At 41.1% G+C, this 21,920-nt stretch overlaps 1 protein-coding gene across 1 annotated transcript in view; it reads right to left on the bottom strand.

Annotated features, from left to right (window-relative positions):
- Positions 1-1,387: 1,387 nt before the first annotated feature.
- The window catches only part of tacr3a (tachykinin receptor 3a), a gene marked incomplete at both ends in the record, with an annotated part of 35,039 nt that continues 14,506 nt past the window's right edge, over positions 1,388-21,920 (bottom strand). Inside the window, 2 exons of the mRNA XM_079263808.1 lie at positions 1,388-1,709; positions 3,986-4,182. Of these exons, the coding sequence (XP_079119934.1) occupies positions 1,388-1,709; positions 3,986-4,182 (519 nt within the window). The remainder of the gene's footprint in view (positions 1,710-3,985; positions 4,183-21,920) is intronic.

The raw sequence follows: 21,920 nt of genomic DNA, 5'->3' as shown, positions 1-21,920 counted from the left end.
TGTTCAGAGGCTGTTTCATTAATTTTTAGAGACTGTAATGGGCAAATGGTTTCCAGAACCTGAAATACACATGGTGGCTGTAACGAGGCTTCATTTGAAAACTCAGTGCCAGTTTAGAAAGAATTAGAAAAATCTCATATGGCATTAAACCAGGAAAGTTGACATGTCTCGGCTTGGGAAACAGCATAAACATGTGCTAAACACATCAACACCTAACTCCATCTTTACTTATTGTGCATCTTGTCGAACTAAACTCCAGATAAACCATGTGTGAGATTAGAGCCTATAAGCCAACATTTGATAAAGGATCATTTAATTTAAGAGCTTCACAATTACTTTTAAAAATCAAGACAAGTGATGACCTTTATGAGGCTCACAGGTGACCCACAGACAATTCAGATGAGTATCTGAAACAAAGAATTTGGCCTAATAATAATCATTAGTCTAAATGATTTTATACATTAAATTAAATATATAAAAAAATCTGACCATTTAGACTAATGGTCACATCTGTGTTTTTGTGCACTGAGCCACAATTTCACTTATGAAATTGTAAACCCAGTGTGGCATATTGTAGGCACACTGCTGGGTGCAGAATCAGCACCTGATATGAGCTAAAATAGTGAGGTAAGCGAATACACAACACAGGAAAACAACATTAAAACACCAATGGCAACAGGAAGCCAAACTTGTCCTACATAACAAACATTAAAACCAGTCATCCATGCGATTTTCTTTTGTTTTGTTCTTTCAGTTGACTGAAAAAGTAAATGACAAACGGCTTTGTTAACTTGATTTTAGTGAGCTCAATGTGCAGCTTGTTTATTGACAAGCTTCGAATAAACACTGGATTTCACCTCTGGCTTGTTGCCAATCACTAGAACATGTTCCATGAAGGGGTTACATAATCAAAAGTCAAACTCAGAGCCACAAAGATGCTATTCGAGTTCAATCAGCCCCTATTCCATTGATGACTCCGCAGCCACTTGTCCATGGCCAAAGGGAAAGTGCAGAGAATGGTCTTCATTGTCAGGCTTTTTTTTTTCTTTTTACCATGCTTACATGCACTTAAACCACAAATCTTTTATTAGAACTGATTTTATTAATCTACCAACCAGCTACACAGGTGATGTTTACATTTTGTTCCGAATCAGAGCGGAAGTTCTGGCTGCAGAAGGAGCAGCGAACAGAACAATATTTCATGAGCGGTTATGACAACCTCTCCACATGCTGCAGTAATCAATTCTGTCCTTACGTAATGCTTCCAAAATGTAAAATCACTGTGTGCAGTGTTTGTATGTACAGCATATTAAGCATGTTTGTAGAATAATCTAATCATGCAAGGACTGAATCAACTCAGCTCTTTGTATGTCTGCAAATGTGCTCCTCAAGTAAATTCCTCGGGTTGAGCAGTTGGTGCAATGCCATTTTGTGCTTTTGCAGCATTGTTGGAACCAGTGATCTCTGTCTGGCGACACGTGACATAGCTTTTCTTCCTGCCTGAGAGGGAGTGTTTCCGTCCAGCACCACCTACGTTACCTTCAGCAGGGTCATAAACTACGACCATGGTTGTATCCATTCGCGTCAGTGTGTACATGCTGCTCTGGCGCGTTGGGTGCAGCCGTGTAGATCGTAACTCCAGCTCATCGTAGCTGGACATTTTGATGAATGGACACCAGCAAAACGCCCTCTTGAAACCTGCACGAAATCTGGCGAGACATGAAGAAGAATGAAGAGTCAACAATCAAAAGAGAAGCAGCACAAATTAACGGTGTGTTCAGACCAAACGCGTTTTGAGTGTCGAGAGCGGCAGGTTTCCATGTAAAGTCTATGTGGAGGCACGACAAGGGGGCGTCAAGCTTTCTCACGTCGCGTTTTGAGCGTTTTGGGCGTCGGCGCCGAAAATTTAAGAAGTTTTTTAAGCTCAGCGGAACGCGTGTCAAAAGCCAGAGATGGGCAAAGCTGAACTTTGGCCGCTCGACACGGGGCGTCAACCAATCAGAGCAATCAGCTCGCAGCTCCTGGAGGATTCCTGTGGTGAACCCAGACACGGGGCTGAGATGCGATTACTCTGTGCCATATTTAGGATAACCATTCCTTGCTAAAAACCTAAATGTTCGCGATTTGGCAACGTAGCAGGATACGTTGCCTAGCAACGCTTTGTTTGGGGGGGGGGGGGGGGGGGGGGGGGGCGCTCTTTGCTGAGTGCAGCTCTTGTTGCATTAACACTGACTATTACTGCCCTACGACAACGTCGTCTAGCTTTATTTAATAAATAAAACCATGCCCTCGCTCTACTGAATCCGCCATCATTCAAACTGACCTGGAGGAAAGCTCCGCCTTTCCCTCCTCTCTTTTCCGCCACGTTTGCCGCTTGCTCCAGACAAGTGGCAGCCGCGGCAGGAGCGTTGGGAGCATTTTGGGCGTTGGACACAAAAGTGGCAGTTTAGTGACCAGTGTCGAGCGTTCAGCGTTTGAGGAATTTTTGACGCCCAAAACGCGTTTGGTCTGAACACACATTAAGAATATTTCTAAGAAAGAAGAATTTGCATGAAGGTGTCTGACATCTGTTCAGTAATTGATTCACATGGAGACACAAGGTAGGACTGGAAAAAACAATATTCATTGAGGTATAAATAGAATAATACACTAAATAAAAACTAAATAAATAATGTCAATAAGCTCCAATGGATACTGTAAGCTCATCCCCCACCCCTCTTATACTAGACTAATATTTTTTGTCTTTTTTTTTAAGTGTTTAAATAGCAAGAAATCTTGGGTAGCTTTTGAAAGCGTCATTGCATTTTTTTATTTGCTTATGTATAAATAAACAACCGAAGTGACCATTTCCTTTAAAGGGGTCCTGATATGGTATTTTGGGTTTTCTGAGCTTTCTACAGTGTTACAGTGTTGAATCCTCATCAGACATGTGAACGGCACTGGTTTTTATCACCTAAACGCATGTTTGAGTTTGAGTTTGAGTTCCAGCACTCTCTCAGTTCGGTTTCCATGGCGACGAAAAACGCATCTTTTTAGATAGTTTTTTCTACTTGGAAATCCTTGTGACGTCCCGGGGGATAAGGTTCGGTGACTGGTTACCTTCTACTGATTAACTAGGGCATGTACAAATACATCAGGCGGGTGGAAAACGTGGGATAAAGTTATTTCCAACGATGGCTGGTGAGTTTACCAAAGAGAGACATCCTGCTGCATTCGTTGCTGTGGGTTGCTGTTTTCCATTTCGTTTTCAGGGTCTGATTCAGGTTCCAACATGTAGGGCTGTATGCTATGTGTTGGCATTGTATTTTGTTTTTTTTATTGAGTTCATATTAGCCTAATCCTTCTGTTTATGAGATGTTACAATGACGGCGAAAGCAGTTGTGGTGCGCGCTCCCGATGTAGTGCAGTGGCGGGAGGCGGGGCTTAATGCGGAAGAATCTCAATCCACTCGTTTTGCCCACAGGCTGATCTGACAGCCTACGGAGAGGGTTGGTCTGAAGTAAATAAAGCGATTTGTGACAATAACTCGACCAATCCCAGGCCTTCTGGTCTCAGAAATAAAAATAAATTAGCCTGAAATGCACATAATAGTTCCACTTTAAGCATACCACTATTAAGGATGTCTTAAATGTCATCTCCCAGTTATTTTTCAAGCTTCTCTGATGCTTTTTCTTTTTATTGAAAAATGTAAAAAATGAAATCTATCAGAAATTAGCAGTTCAACCCACTCATGGTCAGCTCCACACAGACACTTTTCAGGAAAACAAAATGAGGACTTCGCAGTCTTTTTTTTTTTAAATAAAGATTTCTAAATAAAAAAAAAATAGTCTCGAACTGAAACTAGTTACTTATAAAGTTTGTATGTATTATTTTACGGAGCATCTCACAGACAGACTAATACAGCAGGGATCAGTAAACAAAGGAATAGATCGGTCCTCTTTCTATCCAGGTTTGGTTGTAAACCCCAGTGATCTCTGTTAGTCACCTGCTATTGAGGCAGCAGTAGATGATGGGATTGTACATGGTGGAGCTCATTGCCAGCCACAGCACTGAGAGATAAACCTGCTGGATGTACTTCCACTTGCTTAGATACTTGTTAAGACCCGTCACAATGAAGTACACATGGTAGGGCAGCCAGCAGAATGCAAAGGTCACCACCACAATGATCATCATCTTCACCACCTGCAGCATAAAAAAATGAGAAATGATGAAAATTTAATGAATACTTTACCTCCTTTGACAATGACTTCATCACCTCAGTACAGTAATGGCATTCAGTTATTCAAACATTGGTCACGCTGATGTTAATATTCCCCAACGTCAGATGTACTGTGGTGGTGTGTGTGGTTTCAGAAAGGGGGAGGAGTGGCAGCTAAAACCTATCAGTAATCCCTGTGTCTTTATCTGCATTAGCATGCTGATACCTGGAGAGAGGGAAGATGAGTTCTGGAGCAGCCAGGTAAGGCTGGTTGTCTATATGAATCATGCAAACAATTGGAAATAAAGTCTGCACAAACTTCCCTACATAAATGTGTCTGCAGCTGTTGCCTGGATGCAGCCACTGAAAGTTGCGACAAGTACCTAACAGTGAGCTGCAGTGTATTAGCTGCAGTTAATAGCTATCCGTGTGAGATCGGACAGTACATCAAGTGAGGTATATTACAAAAGTCCTGGGAGTTACAGTTTCCTAAGAACTACTTGTCACATTGCAATAAAAATTCACATTAATGTATCAAGGGCCCTGTGGTTGTGTAAAAACATAATGGTTGTGAATCAAAGTAGTGGGAAATGTCCTCATGCTCATGATGGTTTAATGATCAAAGCAACACACAAACCCAAAGCTCAGTTAAAAAGAAATAGGAGCTGAAAGTCATACCCAATACTACTGCACATGATTGTCTTATATGTGTTACTACAACATAATCAATTCTGGCTATTTTATTTTAAAAACAAACCCCTAAGGTTAGTGCATGACCATGACATTGACATGTTCAGGTTTAGAATAACTAAGAGCATTATATGTCTATCAAAACAGCATTAGCAGTAATAAAGTGAGAGTAGTTTCACTCCTTTTCCAAATTCCATCCTTATTTTTGTTTAGCAGGAAACTGACTGATGCACTTCTGTAATTTAGGCCACCATGTTCCATTTCTACTCGTGTGATACTCCATGTTCGATCCAGATTCCCTGAAAAACTTTGTCACATTGATAACATTTATTTCCAGTACTACTATAAGATTAAGTGGACACACTTTCTCATTGGATTTAATGGGAAAGTGTGCCCAAACTTTTGGCTGGTGTACATATGGATATCTAACCAGGACATCCTGTTTGGTTCACTGGTTGTTGTTTAAAAACAGTTATAAGAGGAAAAAGTTGATAAAAAGTGATACTGCTGTCAAATAAATTCCAGTTGTTTTGATCACAAAATTTTAGTTAAATCACATGTGACAAGTCTCAACATGATTACCTTTCCATCGCCATGAACAGGCAGCAAATTAAATCCAAAAAAACAACATACTGTGCTGCTTATCAACAGACTCTGCAAAATCCGACACAGATATATGTTTATGAAGATTATGAAGAACAACACTTCCGGAAACATCCCTGTATCCAGTCTGTTAGGCCCAAACATATGCAGAAACCAGCAGAGTTGTAGGCTGTGTTTCAGGTGCTCAGTTAACGTTCTGGGCAATAGACCAAATCAATAACTTATAAATTGACAGAAAATGCCACTTTCCATCCATAGAAAGCAAAGTACAACTTATTTTGAAGTGTCAAAATGCCCTTTTCCTAATCAAAAAGACTGTATGGTCATTGTACTGTGTGAAACAATGGAAAAAAGAAAAGATTTGACAAACAGCGTAGTACGTTCCTAACACTGTTCAAAAGTGTTTATATGACTGAAGTTCTTGTTGGATGTGAGCTGGGTGGTAAGCCTCTCTTCAGTTGTTTAACAGCACTGGGAAAGAAGCAGTCCAACATTTATTGTGGTATGTGAATGCTGGGTCCTGCAAAACCTGCCAGAGGGGAGCAGTTCAAAGAAGTGGTCTGCAGGATGACTGGAGTCTAGTAATATTAGAGGCCCGGGCTTTGACTGGAAACAAAATAAGCCATTCTTTAACCATGAAAGTAACATTCATCTGGTTGTACAGCAGCTGTTTGACACACATCTCCAAATTGAAATATGAATAGAATGACATTTTTCTGTTAGGTGTAATGTATTGCTACACTTCACTTCAGTATTCAGCTGCTTTTTGCATCAAATAAAAGTGACAAAAGTGTTTTATTTGCCATCAGCTACAGAAGAGAAAAAGTTGGGATCACAAGCCAAGTTTTTTCCTTGAAAATCTTGAGTAATTCCTATAATTTCTTCATAATGAAAAGAAGAGAAGGATGTGGACTGACTCCTGGTGATGAGTGGGAATAACATGTGTAACAGCATGAGAGTCGCCAGTGACATTCTCGAGAGCAAGTGTTAGCAGAGCCATTGCCAGACACAAAACAGACATCAGTGAGTCCCTTGTGAAATCTAAACAATAGTCTTGGCACCCTTTGTTTTTAGCAAATGCTTCAAAAGCGTTTACAGCACAGCACAAATCATGCTGTAAACTGCATGATGGGGCTGTTGCACGGTGAAGTTTAATGACCATGTGGACATTAAAAGGTTCTAATGGATTCATGAGCATAATCCAGCCTAAAGGTGATGTGAATCCCCAAACTGAAAGATCTGAGAAGTTCTGTGTGCGATGCGGTTTCTTAGTGCTGCGCAGCCAAAGATTCGTTGAAGATTGGACTGCAATCATTCAATCAAGTATCTTGATGGGAGCCAAATGAGTCAGGTGTTTGTCTTATCAAAAGGTCATAGCTTCTGTCACTGTTAGTTAGGTAAGTGGAAAATGAGCTCATCTCCAAATAGTCCAAAGTTAAAGATGAAGTATTCACCAGTGAAAACAAGATAAGAATTTCTTTTATTGGACAATTTTATATTAAAACAAAAGGAAGCAATGGCTTGCCAAACCTTGAGCAACTAGATATGAACAGCTATTTAATATGTGGCTTATAGATAATGAAAACCCCAAATGAAGTGTCTCGGAAATGTAGAATATTGTGAAAAACTTCAATCTTAGAAAGTCATGGTGTCACACCCTAATCAACTAATTAACTCAAAATCCCTGCACAGGTATCCTAAACCTTTAAATGGTCTCTCAGTCAGGGTCAGATGGCTACACAATCATGGGGAAGACTGCTGACTTGACAGATGTCCAGAAGACGATCACTGACCCTCCACAAGGAGGGAAAGCCATAAAAGGTCATTTTTAAAGAAGCTGCTTGTTCACAGAGAGTGTATCCGAGCATATTAATGGAAAGTTGAGTGGAAGGAAAAGGTGCACCAGCAAATGGCAGAACTGCAGCATTGAAAGGATTGTCAAGCAATGTCCCTTCAGGAATTTGGTGAGCTTCACAAGGAGTGGACTGAAGCTGGACTCAGCACATCAAGAGCCACTACACACAGATGAATCCTAGACATGGTGTACAAATGTCCCATTCCTCATGTCCAGCCACTCCTGAACCAGAGACAACAGAAGCGTCTCACCTGGGCTAAGGAGAAAAAAGAGTGGACTGTTTCTCAGATTAAAGCAAATTTTGCATTTCATGTGGAAATCCAGGTCCCAAAGTCTGGAGGAAAAGTGGAGAGGCACAGAATCCATGTTGCGTGAAGTCCAGTGTGAAGTTTCCACGGTCAGTGATGACTTGGGGAGCCATGTCATCGGCTGGCATTGGTCCACTGTGTTTTCTGAAGTGCACAGTCAACACAGCCATCTACCAGGACATTTTAGAGAACTTCATGTGTCCTTCTTCTGACAAGCTTTATGGAGATGCCAATTTCATTTTCCAGCAGGACGTGGCACCTGCCTACACTGCCAAAGGTACCAAAAGCTGCTTCAATGACCATGGTGTTACTGTGCTTGATTGGCCAACAAACTCACCTGATCTGAACCCCATAGAGAATCTGTGGAGTATTCCAAAGAGGAAGATGAGAGACACCAGACCCAACTATGTAGATGACCTGAAGGCTGCTATCAAAGCAACCTGGGCTTCCATTAGACCTGAGCAGTGCCACACACTGATCACTTCCATTGCCACGTTGCATTGATGCAGTAATTCATGCAAAAGGAGGCCCAACCAAGTACTGAGTGCATGGAAATGAACATACTTTTCAGAAGCCTGACATTTCTGCTTGAAATATCCTTTTTTCATTGATCTTATGTAATATTCTAACTTCCTGAGACACTGCATTTTGGGTTTTCCTTATCTATAAGCAAATATAAGATCATCAAAATTTCAAGAAATAAATGTTTAAAGTGTTTCACTTTATGTGTAATGAATCTATATAAAATATGGGCTTCACATTTTGAAATGAATGACAAAAGATATTGAACTGTTTCATAATTTTCTAATCTTCTGAGATGTACCTGTATTTATAATGGTTTTGACTGTTAATAAGGTGCCAGAAGATTTCATTGAGTGACAGTAAAAGTTAAAGTGGCATTTGGGAGGTCCTCTCTAGGAAAACCTTGCGGAATAGGACAGCGCTCTACAAATGGTTCTAACTGAAGGAGGCATCTATTTTCTATGTCTATAATAAGTGAATGTAAGCCAGTCAGATCACCAAAAGACCATCATGTTAGCAAGTCAGAACAGCCATCAGTTTAGGACAATGCTGATCTGAACTGTAGTGTTTTTGTTTCAGATTCAGTGCTGATTCACTCATATTAACGAATGGAAATGAGTCCAAAACAACTTGGTTGTAACAGTATTAAAACGACAACATTAAAATAACGTTGACTGATTTAGTTGCTCATAGCAAGTGAATGTGGTTCTAATAATCTGGACATTAAGGGATTTTATTTGTGCGGGTAGTAACTCTACAGCGATTTGAGGTCTACTCCCTTGAGTCTTCATTATAAATTAATTAAAAACTCACATTCAGAATTAATGGTCTGGGTAAAAGATACTTTTATCGCTGGGCTAATGGTCTCACCAAATGTCTTTCCACGAGAGTCATTAGGGTCGTGGTGAATCCAGTTAAGAATTAGTGAAAAGTACCTTGGAACCATTGTTTCTTTTTCACAGGTCTTGAAAGTTGTACTAAAATGCAGGCAACTTTTCCAGCTCATAAAGCCACATTTTAGCTGCTCTGAAAGAATCTGCAACATAACTCTAACTTATACATGTGTATAAAATCTGATATCCTGGCTCAAAATATTGTTTTTTGTAAAGTAGTGGTCTATGACTTTGCAGCTCAGTCATGTCATCCACTGCTGACCTTTTAAAAATACCAAGTGTCAGCTCCAAAACTGGGTATGGACTGTCTTTTATAATGCTCATCTGAAATGGACCTGAAGATGACCTGAAACGTGTGTGAAATCCTTTACTACCAAACATAAAACCTTTTTATTGTACATAACATGAGCCATCACATTTGCATTTAATGTCTTGTGATTTGTTTTGTTAGAAATACATTAAATGCATCTTTACGTCTGGCAATGAGTTTCTCCACTATTGTTCAATAATTAGAAAATATATTTTTCATCCACAAGGAATGAAGATTATGACAAATCTGACAAGCAGGAAGCCACTGAGCCAGAACTATTTCCCTGCTCTAACCTAACCAATTAGTCAGATTGAAACTAATAAAACCAACTATCTCATAAAGAAACCAAACCCAGGTGCAAAGAAGAAAGATTCTGGTACACATTCTACCATCATTTCTCCTACATCCTTCTGCAGACTAAGCAGTTCATGAATAAGAAAATGGCACTCCACCAGTGTTTACTGTGTGTGTCACGTTTTGCAGTGGCTGATGCAGCACAGCAAATAACAAGGTTTCTGTAGCAATGACTGTGTGGAATCCTAGAAGGAGATAAGTTTGCAACAGTTGGGATGGAAAGCACAAAACTAATGTCAAATGTGATGTTAAGGGAGGATAATTCAACAAGTTTTGCTATTTAAAAAGAATTATGTGTAAATTGTCCATATATTCCATAGTTCATAAATATAATTGTTGGATCCAAAAATATGTTTTGTGATACAACAATGCAATGATTAGAATTCTAATTTCCATCAACAGGTATAGATAAAACAATGTTTTGCTTTTCTAGCTACATTTTCATTACCCCTAGAATATTTGCAAAACTTAAAAACTGGTTTTGGAAACACCTAAATATAGAAAACCTCTTAAACATTTCTAAAAAAGTATATACGCTTTCATGACGTGGTTTTTCAGCGACGTTGATATAGAAGTATATTTCAAAATCGTAATGGACACACTTTCCTCACATTTATATGTCACTAGATTTGATTTATGGGGTCACATGACCATTTTATTTCAAGTAAAGATGTCGCTGTGTGGATGGACAGAGGAGGAGATGGAAATCTTTTTATAAACAATTAAAGAGAAAAAAATAACCACCATCCTTGGTAGCAAAATGTAGAGCTTTACAATGAAGAAAAAGAAATGAGGGAGAACTATTTTGAAAAGCATGTGGCAAATCCTCCGTATAAAGTAGAAAACCCTGAAGCAACACTACGTTTTAAGATAATGATGGCTTTTTTGCTAAACACCATTCAGTAGAAACACCTGCAAATATCAAGTGTACTTTGAAGAAATTTTAGAAATATTGCTTCTATATTGCAAAAAAACTAATGGAAACTCATTTTCTGTTGACTCGTCCATCCATTCCCACCTCCCTATTCACACATTTATACATACTCCTCACTTTAATATCAATCTGCTTGAGGTAGTAGCTTGCGAAAACTTTTCAAGACCTTTTTAAACCCCTTAGTTAGGACAACATTTTCAATGGACATAATCTTAATAAAACTGTGAGAAAACAAAAAAAACAAAAAAAAAACAAAAAAAAAAACAGAGCCAACTCTACCACGTAGTTTAGATATGTAATATCAAAAGCAAGTATATGTTGTCACAATAATGTTGTAAGGATGAACGTTTAACTAGTGTGACAATTTCACTTTTATCTCGACCATCCCTTAAAAAACTGTTATCTTTATTGTGCCAAAGAAGTAAAAAAAATACATAAAAAGACCTTTTTCTACTGTTTTAAGGTTAAAGGAAAGTCTAAAGTACAGCAACAGAGCACTGATGTAGTTTCTTCAACTTTTAACACATATAATGAAGAACTTACCAATCAAAATAAGCAAAAATTATTTTAAAAAAAAATCTCTTGGTGAGAGGTGGCAGTGGGATTAAATGAACAACTATCATTTATTTATTATTTTATTTTTTTTAAGCTCTTCTAGTTGTTTGTTTTGGTCTATTTTTTCTGCATATTTGTTTAGGTTTGAGCACTTAAACCACCTTGCTGTGTGTTTTTATAGAATTTCTGGTGTCCATTTCATACATATGCTCAAAGCATGAAAGTCTTCAGCAAAAATACATTAACGCTAAACTTATAACAGTTTTTTTTTTCGACTGAAACCCAATATATGTGCATTATTTACATATTTTATGATTTATCAGGAGACCTGTCACCCATATGAAGCAGTTAGAATTAATGAAAAAGCATACATGCTTGAGACTGTGCATACATTTACCATCTATACGTTAAGGACACAGTAGCGCAACCATCATTTTTACATGTCAAGGAAAATAAATAACAGCAATTTTGTCTGTGTCAACATCTATCTTTTTCTTGACACAAAAATCATATATGATTCACCTGAAGCACCGAGCATTCTCCTTCTGTCCTTGGGGGGCCCTGGCATTACTACTAAAAAGAAGCTACAGAGAGAATAACAAAAAGAAATCTTCTCTCAGCATGTTTAATTTCCTGTTCCGTGGTTGACTCTGAGATTACTGTACGGTTGTATTAATGTTAGACGAAATATGATTTTATCTTATGGCTGACGGCACTATCTTAGTTGCTATAGAGACAGAGAATATCAATTTATTATGTCATAATGAATTGGCATGTAAAGATTCATGAACATCATAAATGATGACTTGTCATCAAGAATCTTTTTTTTATATAGATGTGTCGACAAAAGGAACAGGAAGTTTGTAAAACACAGCATGAGTTCAAATTTACTCAGCTGGCCAAATGAACCTGTGGCCCAAACAATACACTTCATCAGAACTTTAAGAATAGTAGATGATGGTGGTGGTGTTGGCATCAATTTTGCTTGTAATGTTCTCCAAGAAATGGAAAGTAACACGAAGGTGAGAAAAAAAAGAGAACGAGGCAGCAGATCCACCAGCATGCGTACTGCCTTACTCTCATACTGGCAGGAAGCTGCCAGTAAACACATGCTTGGTAGGAAAGCATGTTAGCCTTTTGGAACATCTCTAAATAAGATTTCATTGCATTGCATTCATTGCATAAACAGCCTGTTTTAACTGTGATCGTTTCTGTGTCTTTGTTTGTTTTCTTTCTTTGTTCAATAACAAATCTGACGTGTTTTATGTCCAAATAAAACTAGAAAGGAAGAAATAAAATTATAGAAATAATAAATAATTATAGAAATAAAAATGAATTAAATAATACAGTCGGTGGCCCTGAAGTGTCACAGCAAAACAAAAAGCCACAACACAACACATTAAGCCACAACGGAAGTCTTTTTTTTATTTTTTATTTCTTGGGACCACCGCAATGGAATTACATCATCTGAAGTGAGCAGCGACGTACGTAACACGGGAAGTCAGCTCTTTTCAGTCCTTACAGATGATAACCGGGAGATCGTTTGAAGCAGTCACTGATGGTAAAAAAAAATTAAAATTAATAAAATTATTTAAAACGATTATTAATGTAAGTATTACCTACCATTATTTTCTCAACTGTGATATGTACACTAATCCCTGAAAATATTTTATTTCTCTGTATTGCATTTTATTATTTCTGTGTTTCTATTCAATAAAACAATTTTTAAAAATGAAGTAGGCTATCTATAGTTTGTCGCTGTCTTCATTGCGGCATTTAAAGCTCCTGTCTCCAATTTATTGATCTATTTTGACGCGTCGAGACCAGCGATGCTCACTAATTTTCAGTATGCAGTGTGATCAACACTTACAGTATTTTACTCTGTATCGGATGAGGCTGACGTAGCGCAAAATTCCTGTACTTTTTACATTCCAGTCAAACTCTTATTTAAGCTGTCAAAAATAAGACATATCCGTACGTCTGGTCACCCTGAAATCAGCAACGGTTTGTATTTTGCTATGTTTTTTTGCACAACCAGTTTTCCGTTTCTGGGACTTTATCACGGCAACAGGCTGAGATGGTCGGTTTGGTCTATGTAAATAGCCACATACCACGAACATACAATAACTCTTTATTTACACAGTTGAAACAATAATTAAACAATAATTAATTACCTCTCCCTGAGCCGTCACCTTATCGTGGTGGAGGGGTTTGTGCGTCCCGAAGATCCTAGCAGCTATGTTGTCGGGAGCTTTATGCCCCTGGTAGGGTCACCCATGGCAAACAGGTGTCTAGGGGAGGGACCAGACCAAGCACGGCTCATAGACCCCTATGACGATGACAAACCTGGGCATAAATGTTCCCTTGCCCGGACGCGGGTTACCGGGACCCCCCTCTGGAGCCAGGCCTGGAGGCGGGGTACGAGAGCGAGCGTCTGGTGGCCGGGCCTTCGCCCATGGGGCCCGGTCGGGCTCAGCCCGAAAGGGTTACATGGGCCCCACCTCCCGTGGGCTCACCATCTGCGGGAGGAGCCGTAGGGGTCAGGTGCAATGTGAGCTGGGCGGCAGCAAGGGGCGGGGACCCTGGCGGTCCGATCCCCGGCTGCAGAAGCTGGCTCTAGGGACGTGGAACGTCACCTCTCTGGTGGGGAAGGAGCCTGAGCTTGTGCGCGAGGTTGAGCGGTTCCGACTAGATATAGTTGGACTCACCTCGACGCATGGCTTGGGCTCTGGAACCAGTACCCTCGAGAGGGGCTGGACCTTCTTCCACTCTGGAGTTGCTCATGGTGAGAGGCGCCGAGCAGGTGTGGGCATTCTCATCAGCCCCCAGCTTTGTGCCTGCACGTTGGGGTTTACCCCGGTGGATGAAAGGGTAGTTTCCCTCCGCCTCCGGGTGGGGGGACGGGTCCTGACTGTTGTCTGTGCTTATGCACCGAACGGCAGTTCAGAGTACCCACCCTTTCTGGGGTCCTTGGAGGGAGTGCTGGAGGGTGCTCCTTCTGGGGACTCCATTGTTCTGCTGGGGGACTTCAATGCGCACGTGGGCAATGACAGTGAGACCTGGAGGGGAGTGATTGGGAGGCATGGTCCCCCCCCTCTGAACCCAAATGGTGTTTTGTTGTTGGACTTCTGTGCTCGTCATGGATTGTCTATAACGAACACCATGTTCCAGCATAAGAGTGTCCATATGTACACCTGGCATCAGGATTCCCTGGGCCACAGTTCAATGATCGACTTTGTAGTCGTATCGTCGGACCTGCGGCCACATGCCTTGGACACTCGGGTGAAGAGGGGGGCGGAGCTGTCAACTGATCACCACCTGGTGGTGAGTTGGCTCAGATGGTGGGGGAGGAAGCCAGTCAGAGCTGGCAGGCCCAAACGTGTTGTGAGGGTCTGCTGGGAACGTCTGGCTGAGTCCCCTGTCAGAGCGAGCTTCAACTCCCACCTTCAGCAGAGCTTCGAACATGTCCCGGGTGAGGCGGGGGACATTGAGTCCGAATGGGCTGTGTTCCGTGCCTCTATTGCTGAGGCGGCCAGCCGGAGCTGTGGCTGTAAGGTCGTTGGTGCCTGTCATGGCGGTAATCCCAGGACTCGTTGGTGAACACCAGCAGTGAGGGATGCTGTCAAGCTGAAGAAGGAGTCCTATCGGGCCTTCTTGGCCTGTGGGACTCTGGAGGCAGCTGATGGGTACCGACGGGCTAAGCGGCATGCGGCTTCGGCCGTTGCCGAGGCAAAAACTCGGGCATGGGAGGAGTTCGGCGAGGCCATGGAGAAAGACTTCCGGACGGCTTCGAGGAGATTCTGGTCCACCATCCGGCGGCTCAGGGGGGGGAAGCAGTGCTCCGTCAATACTGTGTACAGTGGAGATGGGGAGCTGCTGACCTCAACTCGGGACGTTGTGGGTCGGTGGAGGGAATACTTCGAAGACCTCCTCAATCCTACCAACACGGCTTCCCATGAGGGAGCAGAGCTGGTGGAGTCAGGGGTGGACTCTCCTATCTCTGGGGCTGAAGTCGCTGAGGTGGTCAAAAAGCTCCTTGGCGGCAAGGCCCCGGGGGTGGATGAGATCCGCCCGGAGTTCCTTAAGGCTCTGGATGCTGTGGGGCTGTCCTGGCTGACACGCCTCTGCAGCATCGCGTGGACATCGGGGGCAGTACCGCTGGATTGGCAGACTGGGGTGGTGGTCCCCCTTTTTAAGAAGGGGGACCGGAGGGTGTGTTCCAATTACAGGGGAATCACACTCCTCAGCCTCCCTGGTAAGGTCTATTCAGGGGTCCTGGAGAGGAGGGTCTGCCGGATAGTCGAATCCCGGATTGAGGAGGAGCAGTGTGGTTTTCGTCCTGGTCGCGGAACAGTGGACCAGCTCTATACCCTCTCTGGGGTCCTGGAGGGGGCATGGGAGTTTGCCCAACCAGTCTACATGTGCTTTGTGGACCTGGAGAAGGCATTCGACCGTGTCCCCCGGGGGCTCCTGTGGGGGGTACTCCGGGAGTATGGGGTACCGGACCCCCTTGTACGAGCTGTCCGGTCCCTGTACGACAGGTGTCAGAGCTTGGTCCGCATTGCCGGTAGTAAGTCGGATTCGTTTCCGGTGAGGGTTGGACTCCGCCAAGGCTGCCCTTTATCACCGATTCTGTTCATAACTTATATGGACAGAATTTCTAGGCGCAGCCGAGGGGTTGAGGGGATCCGACTTGGTGGCCTCAGGATTGGGTCCCTGCTTTTTGCGGATGACGTGGTCCTGTTGGCTTCGTCTGGTCGTGATCTCCAGCTCTCGCTTGAGCGATTCGCAGCCGAGTGTGAAGCGGCTGGGATGAGAATCAGCACCTCAAAATCTGAGACCATGGTCCTCAGCCGGAATAGGGTGGATTGCCCTCTCCGGGTCGGGAGTCAGGTCCTGCCTCAAGTGGAGGAGTTTAAATATCTCGGGGTCTTGTTCACGAGTGAGGGAAGGATGGAGCGTGAGATCGACAGACGGATCGGTGCGGCGTCTGCAGTAATGCGGGCTCTGCGCCGGTCTGTCGTGGTGAAGAAGGAGCTGAGCCAGAAGGCGAAGCTCTCGATTTATCAGTCAATCTACGTTCCTACCCTCACCTATGGTCATGAGCTGTGGGTCGTGACCGAAAGAACGAGATCTCGTATACAGGCGGCTGAAATGAGTTTCCTCCGCAGGGTGGCCGGGCTCTCCCTTAGAGATAGGGTGAGGAGCTCGGTCATCTGGGAGGGGCTCAGAGTAGAGCCGCTGCTCCTTCGCATCGAGAGGAACCAGTTGAGGTGGCTCGGGCATCTGGTCAGGATGCCTCCTGGACGCCTCCCTGGTGAGGTGTTCCAGGCACGTCCCTCGGGGAGGAGACTCCGGGGAAGACCCAGGACACGCTGGAGGGATTACATCTCTCGGCTGGCCTGGGAACGCCTCGGGATCCCCCCCGCAGAGTTGGCAAATGTGGCTGGGGAGAGGGAAGTCTGGGCTTCCCTGCTTAGGCTGCTGCCCCCGCGACCCGACCCCGGATAAGCGGCAGAAGATGGATGGATGGATGGATGGAAACAATAATTATAATGCATACTGAAATTATTTTAATCTTTTTTTTTTACATTTTTTTTTATTTTTTACCATCAGTGTTTTCATCTTTTCTCGGACTTTTTCAAACGATCTCCCGCTTATAATCTGTAAGGACTGAAAAAAGCTGACTTCCCGTGATGTTACGTAGGCTACGTCGCTGCTCACTTCAGATAATGTCAACTCCATTGCGGTGGTCCCGTGAAATTTAAAACATAAAAAAAAATCACTTCCGTTGTGGCTTTTGTTTTGCTGTGACACTTCAAGGCCACCCTAAAATAAGAAACATGCAGCAATTCCAGGAAATTCGTGTCATGCCAGTAAAGTGTTGCTGAATATATCGACTGCATCTCCATTGATTGATTGAATTGATCTTTAAAAGTCCAACATTAATGGGCTCAGACAGAGCAGAGAGAATGAGTGATGGGTGGAGAACAAGTAAAGGAAATTTACATACAGCTGAGTAAACTTCAAAGGGCCAATGGCAAATATCTTTTTACTACTTTGATGTTTCATGAATGCTATACTACAAAGGCCGGTGAAATAAATCCCACAGAGAAAAAAATAATCAGAGTAATAAGACCTGCACAACTGTAACCATGAATTTTGCACAGTTGGCTGGATGTGCTGAGGTACAATGAATAATATGCAAGGCAACCGTCAATGCAAGGTTAAGCAAGCCCGCCCTCAGCTATTAGTAACAGAAAAAAATAATATGCAGGCTATTCAGGAGGATTATGGGAAGCAACAATACACAAACCTGAACCTTTAAATGATAATTATATGATAAATAAATGACCTTTCTGTCTGAGTACTGCATAAAAATATCAATGATGAATACAGTAAGAAAATACAGCAAACAGCCTAATTTAGCACAAAAACTTAACTCAGGGTGTCTCCTGGATATCTCATTATGCATTTCTCACTACAACACTTCAGGAAGCTTCTGCTTTCTCTCCACACAACTAAATGTGAAATTAAAAATAAAAATGAAGCCTGTAGGCCTCAACAATAGGGTGTGTAATACAATCATAATATAATAGTATCACAGCAACATCAACCCTTTGTTTAGGTTGTCAGCTTTGGGCTTCCATTTTACACCTAAACATTATTTCTGACTGAGGCGGAAATCCTGTTGGTTCAACAACGATACCAAGTTATGCACAGACGGCGTTACTGTTGGAGTCTTTTTACTCCAAAGTGTTCTTGCAACCAAGGAAATTCAGCATTTAGCTCAATTTTCATTTCTGCCCAAAGAAATCTGACACTGATACTGTCATGCTAGCATTAATCCAGTATCGATGCTAAAATAGGTATCAGTATTATTGATGTCTGGATCAAGCCACACTAATCACAAGTAAAACTTAAGGAAAGAAAACACAAACAAAATCAGTTGCCTTTGTAATTATTCTGTTATGTCTGTGAGTCTGCAGTAAACCGGCGACCTGTCCAGGCTAAACTCTGCCTCTCCCCTACTAAACTCAATTTGGACATATCTTTTAATAATTTTTTTCTCTCTTTTCATTTGATATTTTTCTTTTTATTTTAAACATTTGTTTGTTTAAATGCTCTCTGCAACTCGCTGTCATGTTTTAATGTTTTTATGTAAAGCACCTTGTATTGTCTAGACATGAAATGTGCTACACAAATAAACTTGCCTTGGATAAGCACTTTTGGAAATAAATAAATTACAGTCTATTAAAAATATACATTAAAAAGGATTCTGGAAAAAAACAGAAATATAAAAGTTCACATTGTGGGACATTGCAGCTTCTAGCTTGTAGTTTGGCCATATTTTTTTAAAACAAGAAATAAACTTGTAGTTTATTTCATGTCAGTTTCAGCTGAAGCTGGTAAGCCATGACAGTGTACATGTTCATCCCTGAAATCTGCCTTTCCTTCTGGTTTTTTTATGCTAATACCATGACTTGATTGGCTGTTAACCTGCTCATGATTGGCTTCTTCTCCTTGAGATTCTGTATAAAATCATGGCTGCTTTTCATTGAATAGGTTTACCTGAAGTACCAATATGAATACTGGAACTTTTTCTTTTTACCTTTACATTTCTATTTCCCTTATTGTGTAAGTAGCTAGTCAGTTGTCTGCTTTACAATTAGGGTGCATTCACATCAGGATAGTCTGCTAGACTCGGTCCGATTGGGGACTCGGCTCAGTTGTAGGGAGGTGTATCCATTCAGACCAAGATTGCATTCAGGTTGCACTTTGATCAAACGCACCAAACCTTTACAATATTATATCCCTGTTCCCACCAAAGGTGGCGTTGCACCAGTATATAGCAAAAGAAAGGACAAGATCGGTGTGAAGAAGAAAACTCTGTTGGGACTCAAATATAGAGAATGAAACTATCTCTGTTTTGTTTGTTTTTTTATTTGTCTCATGCAAGTTTACTGCAGAAATACACTGCAATAAGGACCACAGTATGAACAATGGACAAGGCAGAGCACTCTTAATGTGATCGCTGTGTATTTACCCACAATGCAATGCTACGTTAAATGCAGGGGGTGACTTTTTTTGTGGTCCGCTTCCCATATTTGGTTCGCTTGAAGCGGGCCGAGACCTGAGTTTGTAGGCGGACCAAGTTTGCTTCTTTGGTCCAAATCAGAAATCATTTGGTGTATTCACAGCTCTCCAAACAAAGCGGACTTTCCAAACAAATGGACTAGGATTCAAATAAAAAAAGGCTGATGTGAATACACATTAAAACTCAACTGAAAAACCTCCTGATTTGATTTGATATTATATATCTAAAACTGAAACACTGAACGTAATAAATATCCAATACCTCCTTTTGTTCTAACAGTGGTATGCTGGTAATGAACAGAAAGTCTTTTACTTCTTTTACTGAAAGTCACCTGCTCCTACTCCTACACAAAATGCAAGATGTTTCATGCTGTTAAAAGCTCACCTTTAACCACAGCGTCCACCTCAAAGCTCTCGGCCCACGCTGCCTCTGATGCCAGGCTCAGACAGCAAAAGTTTTGAATCTTTATTGATTTTTAAATCAAGTTGCAATGCAGATTTAAGGGGGGATTTCGGTTATGATCTTCTCTCTGATGTTAAGTATGTACCCAGAAACATTGAGAAGACAATAATGGCAAGATCAAAAACCAGTTAATGTTCTAAAGATCTTTAAACTTGTCAGGGTGGATTAGGCAATCAGGGATATATGACAAAATCAAGATAGTTGCACAACAATTACTGATATGTTAGACATACTTTGCTCTGGGAAATATAAAAAAAGGGGTTAAATGAGTCTAGATGGGAAAATGGTCGAGGAGACATTATCAGCACAGGTAGTGTTTTATTCAGTGAACTATAGGTGACATTTGGACAGTCAGTTTGAATATTTGTCAACAGTAGCATCCAAAGTTCGCCTTGAGGCCCAGAATGTTTACTATTACGCCACTCAGCAACTGGGTTAGAAGTAACCAGATTTTAGGCCCTAAATAACATATTTGATGTCAAGGTGACTGTTCGAGACTGGACCCGTAACCCTCTCACATTTCCAGATAGTCTGGGTTGGACATCGTTACAAACGGAGGTCTTAGCTCAGGTTTCTGCTCTGAATGTTGGAATGGATGAACTGTGGTCCAATTGGTTCCAAACCTGGGCAGTGTCAGCTTGTCTTCACTGCCTCTGACTCCCCGCTGCACTGATTTTTAAGTTGCATGACAATTTTCAGACAACAAACAAAAGTGCTGTGCCATTAACACAGCCTATTCCAGCTGACTAACTGCAACAAATGAGATGTAATGTCTTCATTAGAGCTACTTTAGATGTGCTGGTATTACCTTGTATAAATGACCAGAGCATTAAGTCTTTTATTTAGAGGATAATTTCAGAGCGGTTCATTTTAAAAAGTGAAATTAAGTGTTCAGATTGAGGCAAATAAATAAACAAACTTCTTGTCAAGAACTAAATGAATTCAAGACTTTTTCTTTGTGAACGCTTTTCTTTCTGTTCTTTGTTCATCCAGTGAAGATTACATTGACACACACACTGACAGGGAAAAGATAACTAAATCTATATTCATTTGTGTCTCAACACAAACTTTTTGTTTGTGGTAAATGTGAAACAAAACCTTTTCATGGATAACAGCCACCTATGGAAGTCAATCTGCTGCATGCAGACCATGAATGAAACAAGCCGGTTGTTTTTATATTCGTGGTAATTTTCTTGTATAGATTTAGGCAGAAGTTACACAGATGTGGCATACTGTGTGGGATTATTCTAAAATACCAAAGCGTAATTCCCTCTGTGTGTTCTGATGGAACTTGAACGAGTGTTCCAGCTCTTTCTTAAAAAGACACCAATATACCTAAGAGAGCTACGAGAAATTGGCTGACCCCTTGAAGCTGCGATTGTCTCGAGTCTTTTGTCTGAAACTAGAATCTGAAGTGTTTGCATTCAGTCTCATTTGTTGAACACAGAGGGTCAAGCCACACAAAATTGGCCCAAAGAAAACACCTGTGTAACACCCTGAAGGCTTTTTCTTTTAAGTTTTGCAATATATATATATGTGTGTATATATATATATATATATATATATATATATATATATATACACACATATATATATATTGTAAAACTTAAAAGAGAAAGCCTATTTGTATATATATGTATATATATATATATATATATATATATATATATATATATATATATATATATATATATATATATATATATATACACGCATGTATATACATATATACACACAAACACAAGAGTCGGGCCGAGAGGAGGGTTGTATTTTCACACTAAATGTCAAAGAACATGATTGCGGGGATTGGGTGTTTTTTTTTTTTTTTTTTAATCTTTTATAAAGCTTGTCAAAGGATAAGTAAATCTTTATCACTGTGCCCACAACCACTTTCGAAGACTTTTTACACAAACAGCTTAAGTTCAGACTTCAATAACTCATGGCAACTCACTATCAAATAAAAGCATCCATTGCCACATTATATCACCAAGAAATTACTACTGGGAATGCAAGATGGGGCAGAAATTGAAATGAGGGGATTTTAATGGGAGAGGAAGTGGGGTTCATAAAAACTGGATGATTTTGAAAAAACAAAAATGTTTAATCATGAAAGTGACACACTAATGAGATTTTTATGC

Source organism: Telmatherina bonti (genome assembly GCF_933228915.1).
Source record: "Telmatherina bonti genome assembly, chromosome: 3".
Classification (NCBI taxonomy): domain Eukaryota; kingdom Metazoa; phylum Chordata; class Actinopteri; order Atheriniformes; family Telmatherinidae; genus Telmatherina; species Telmatherina bonti.
The sequence above is the reverse complement of the archived record's forward strand: the minus strand, read 5'-3'. Positions and strand labels throughout refer to the sequence as shown.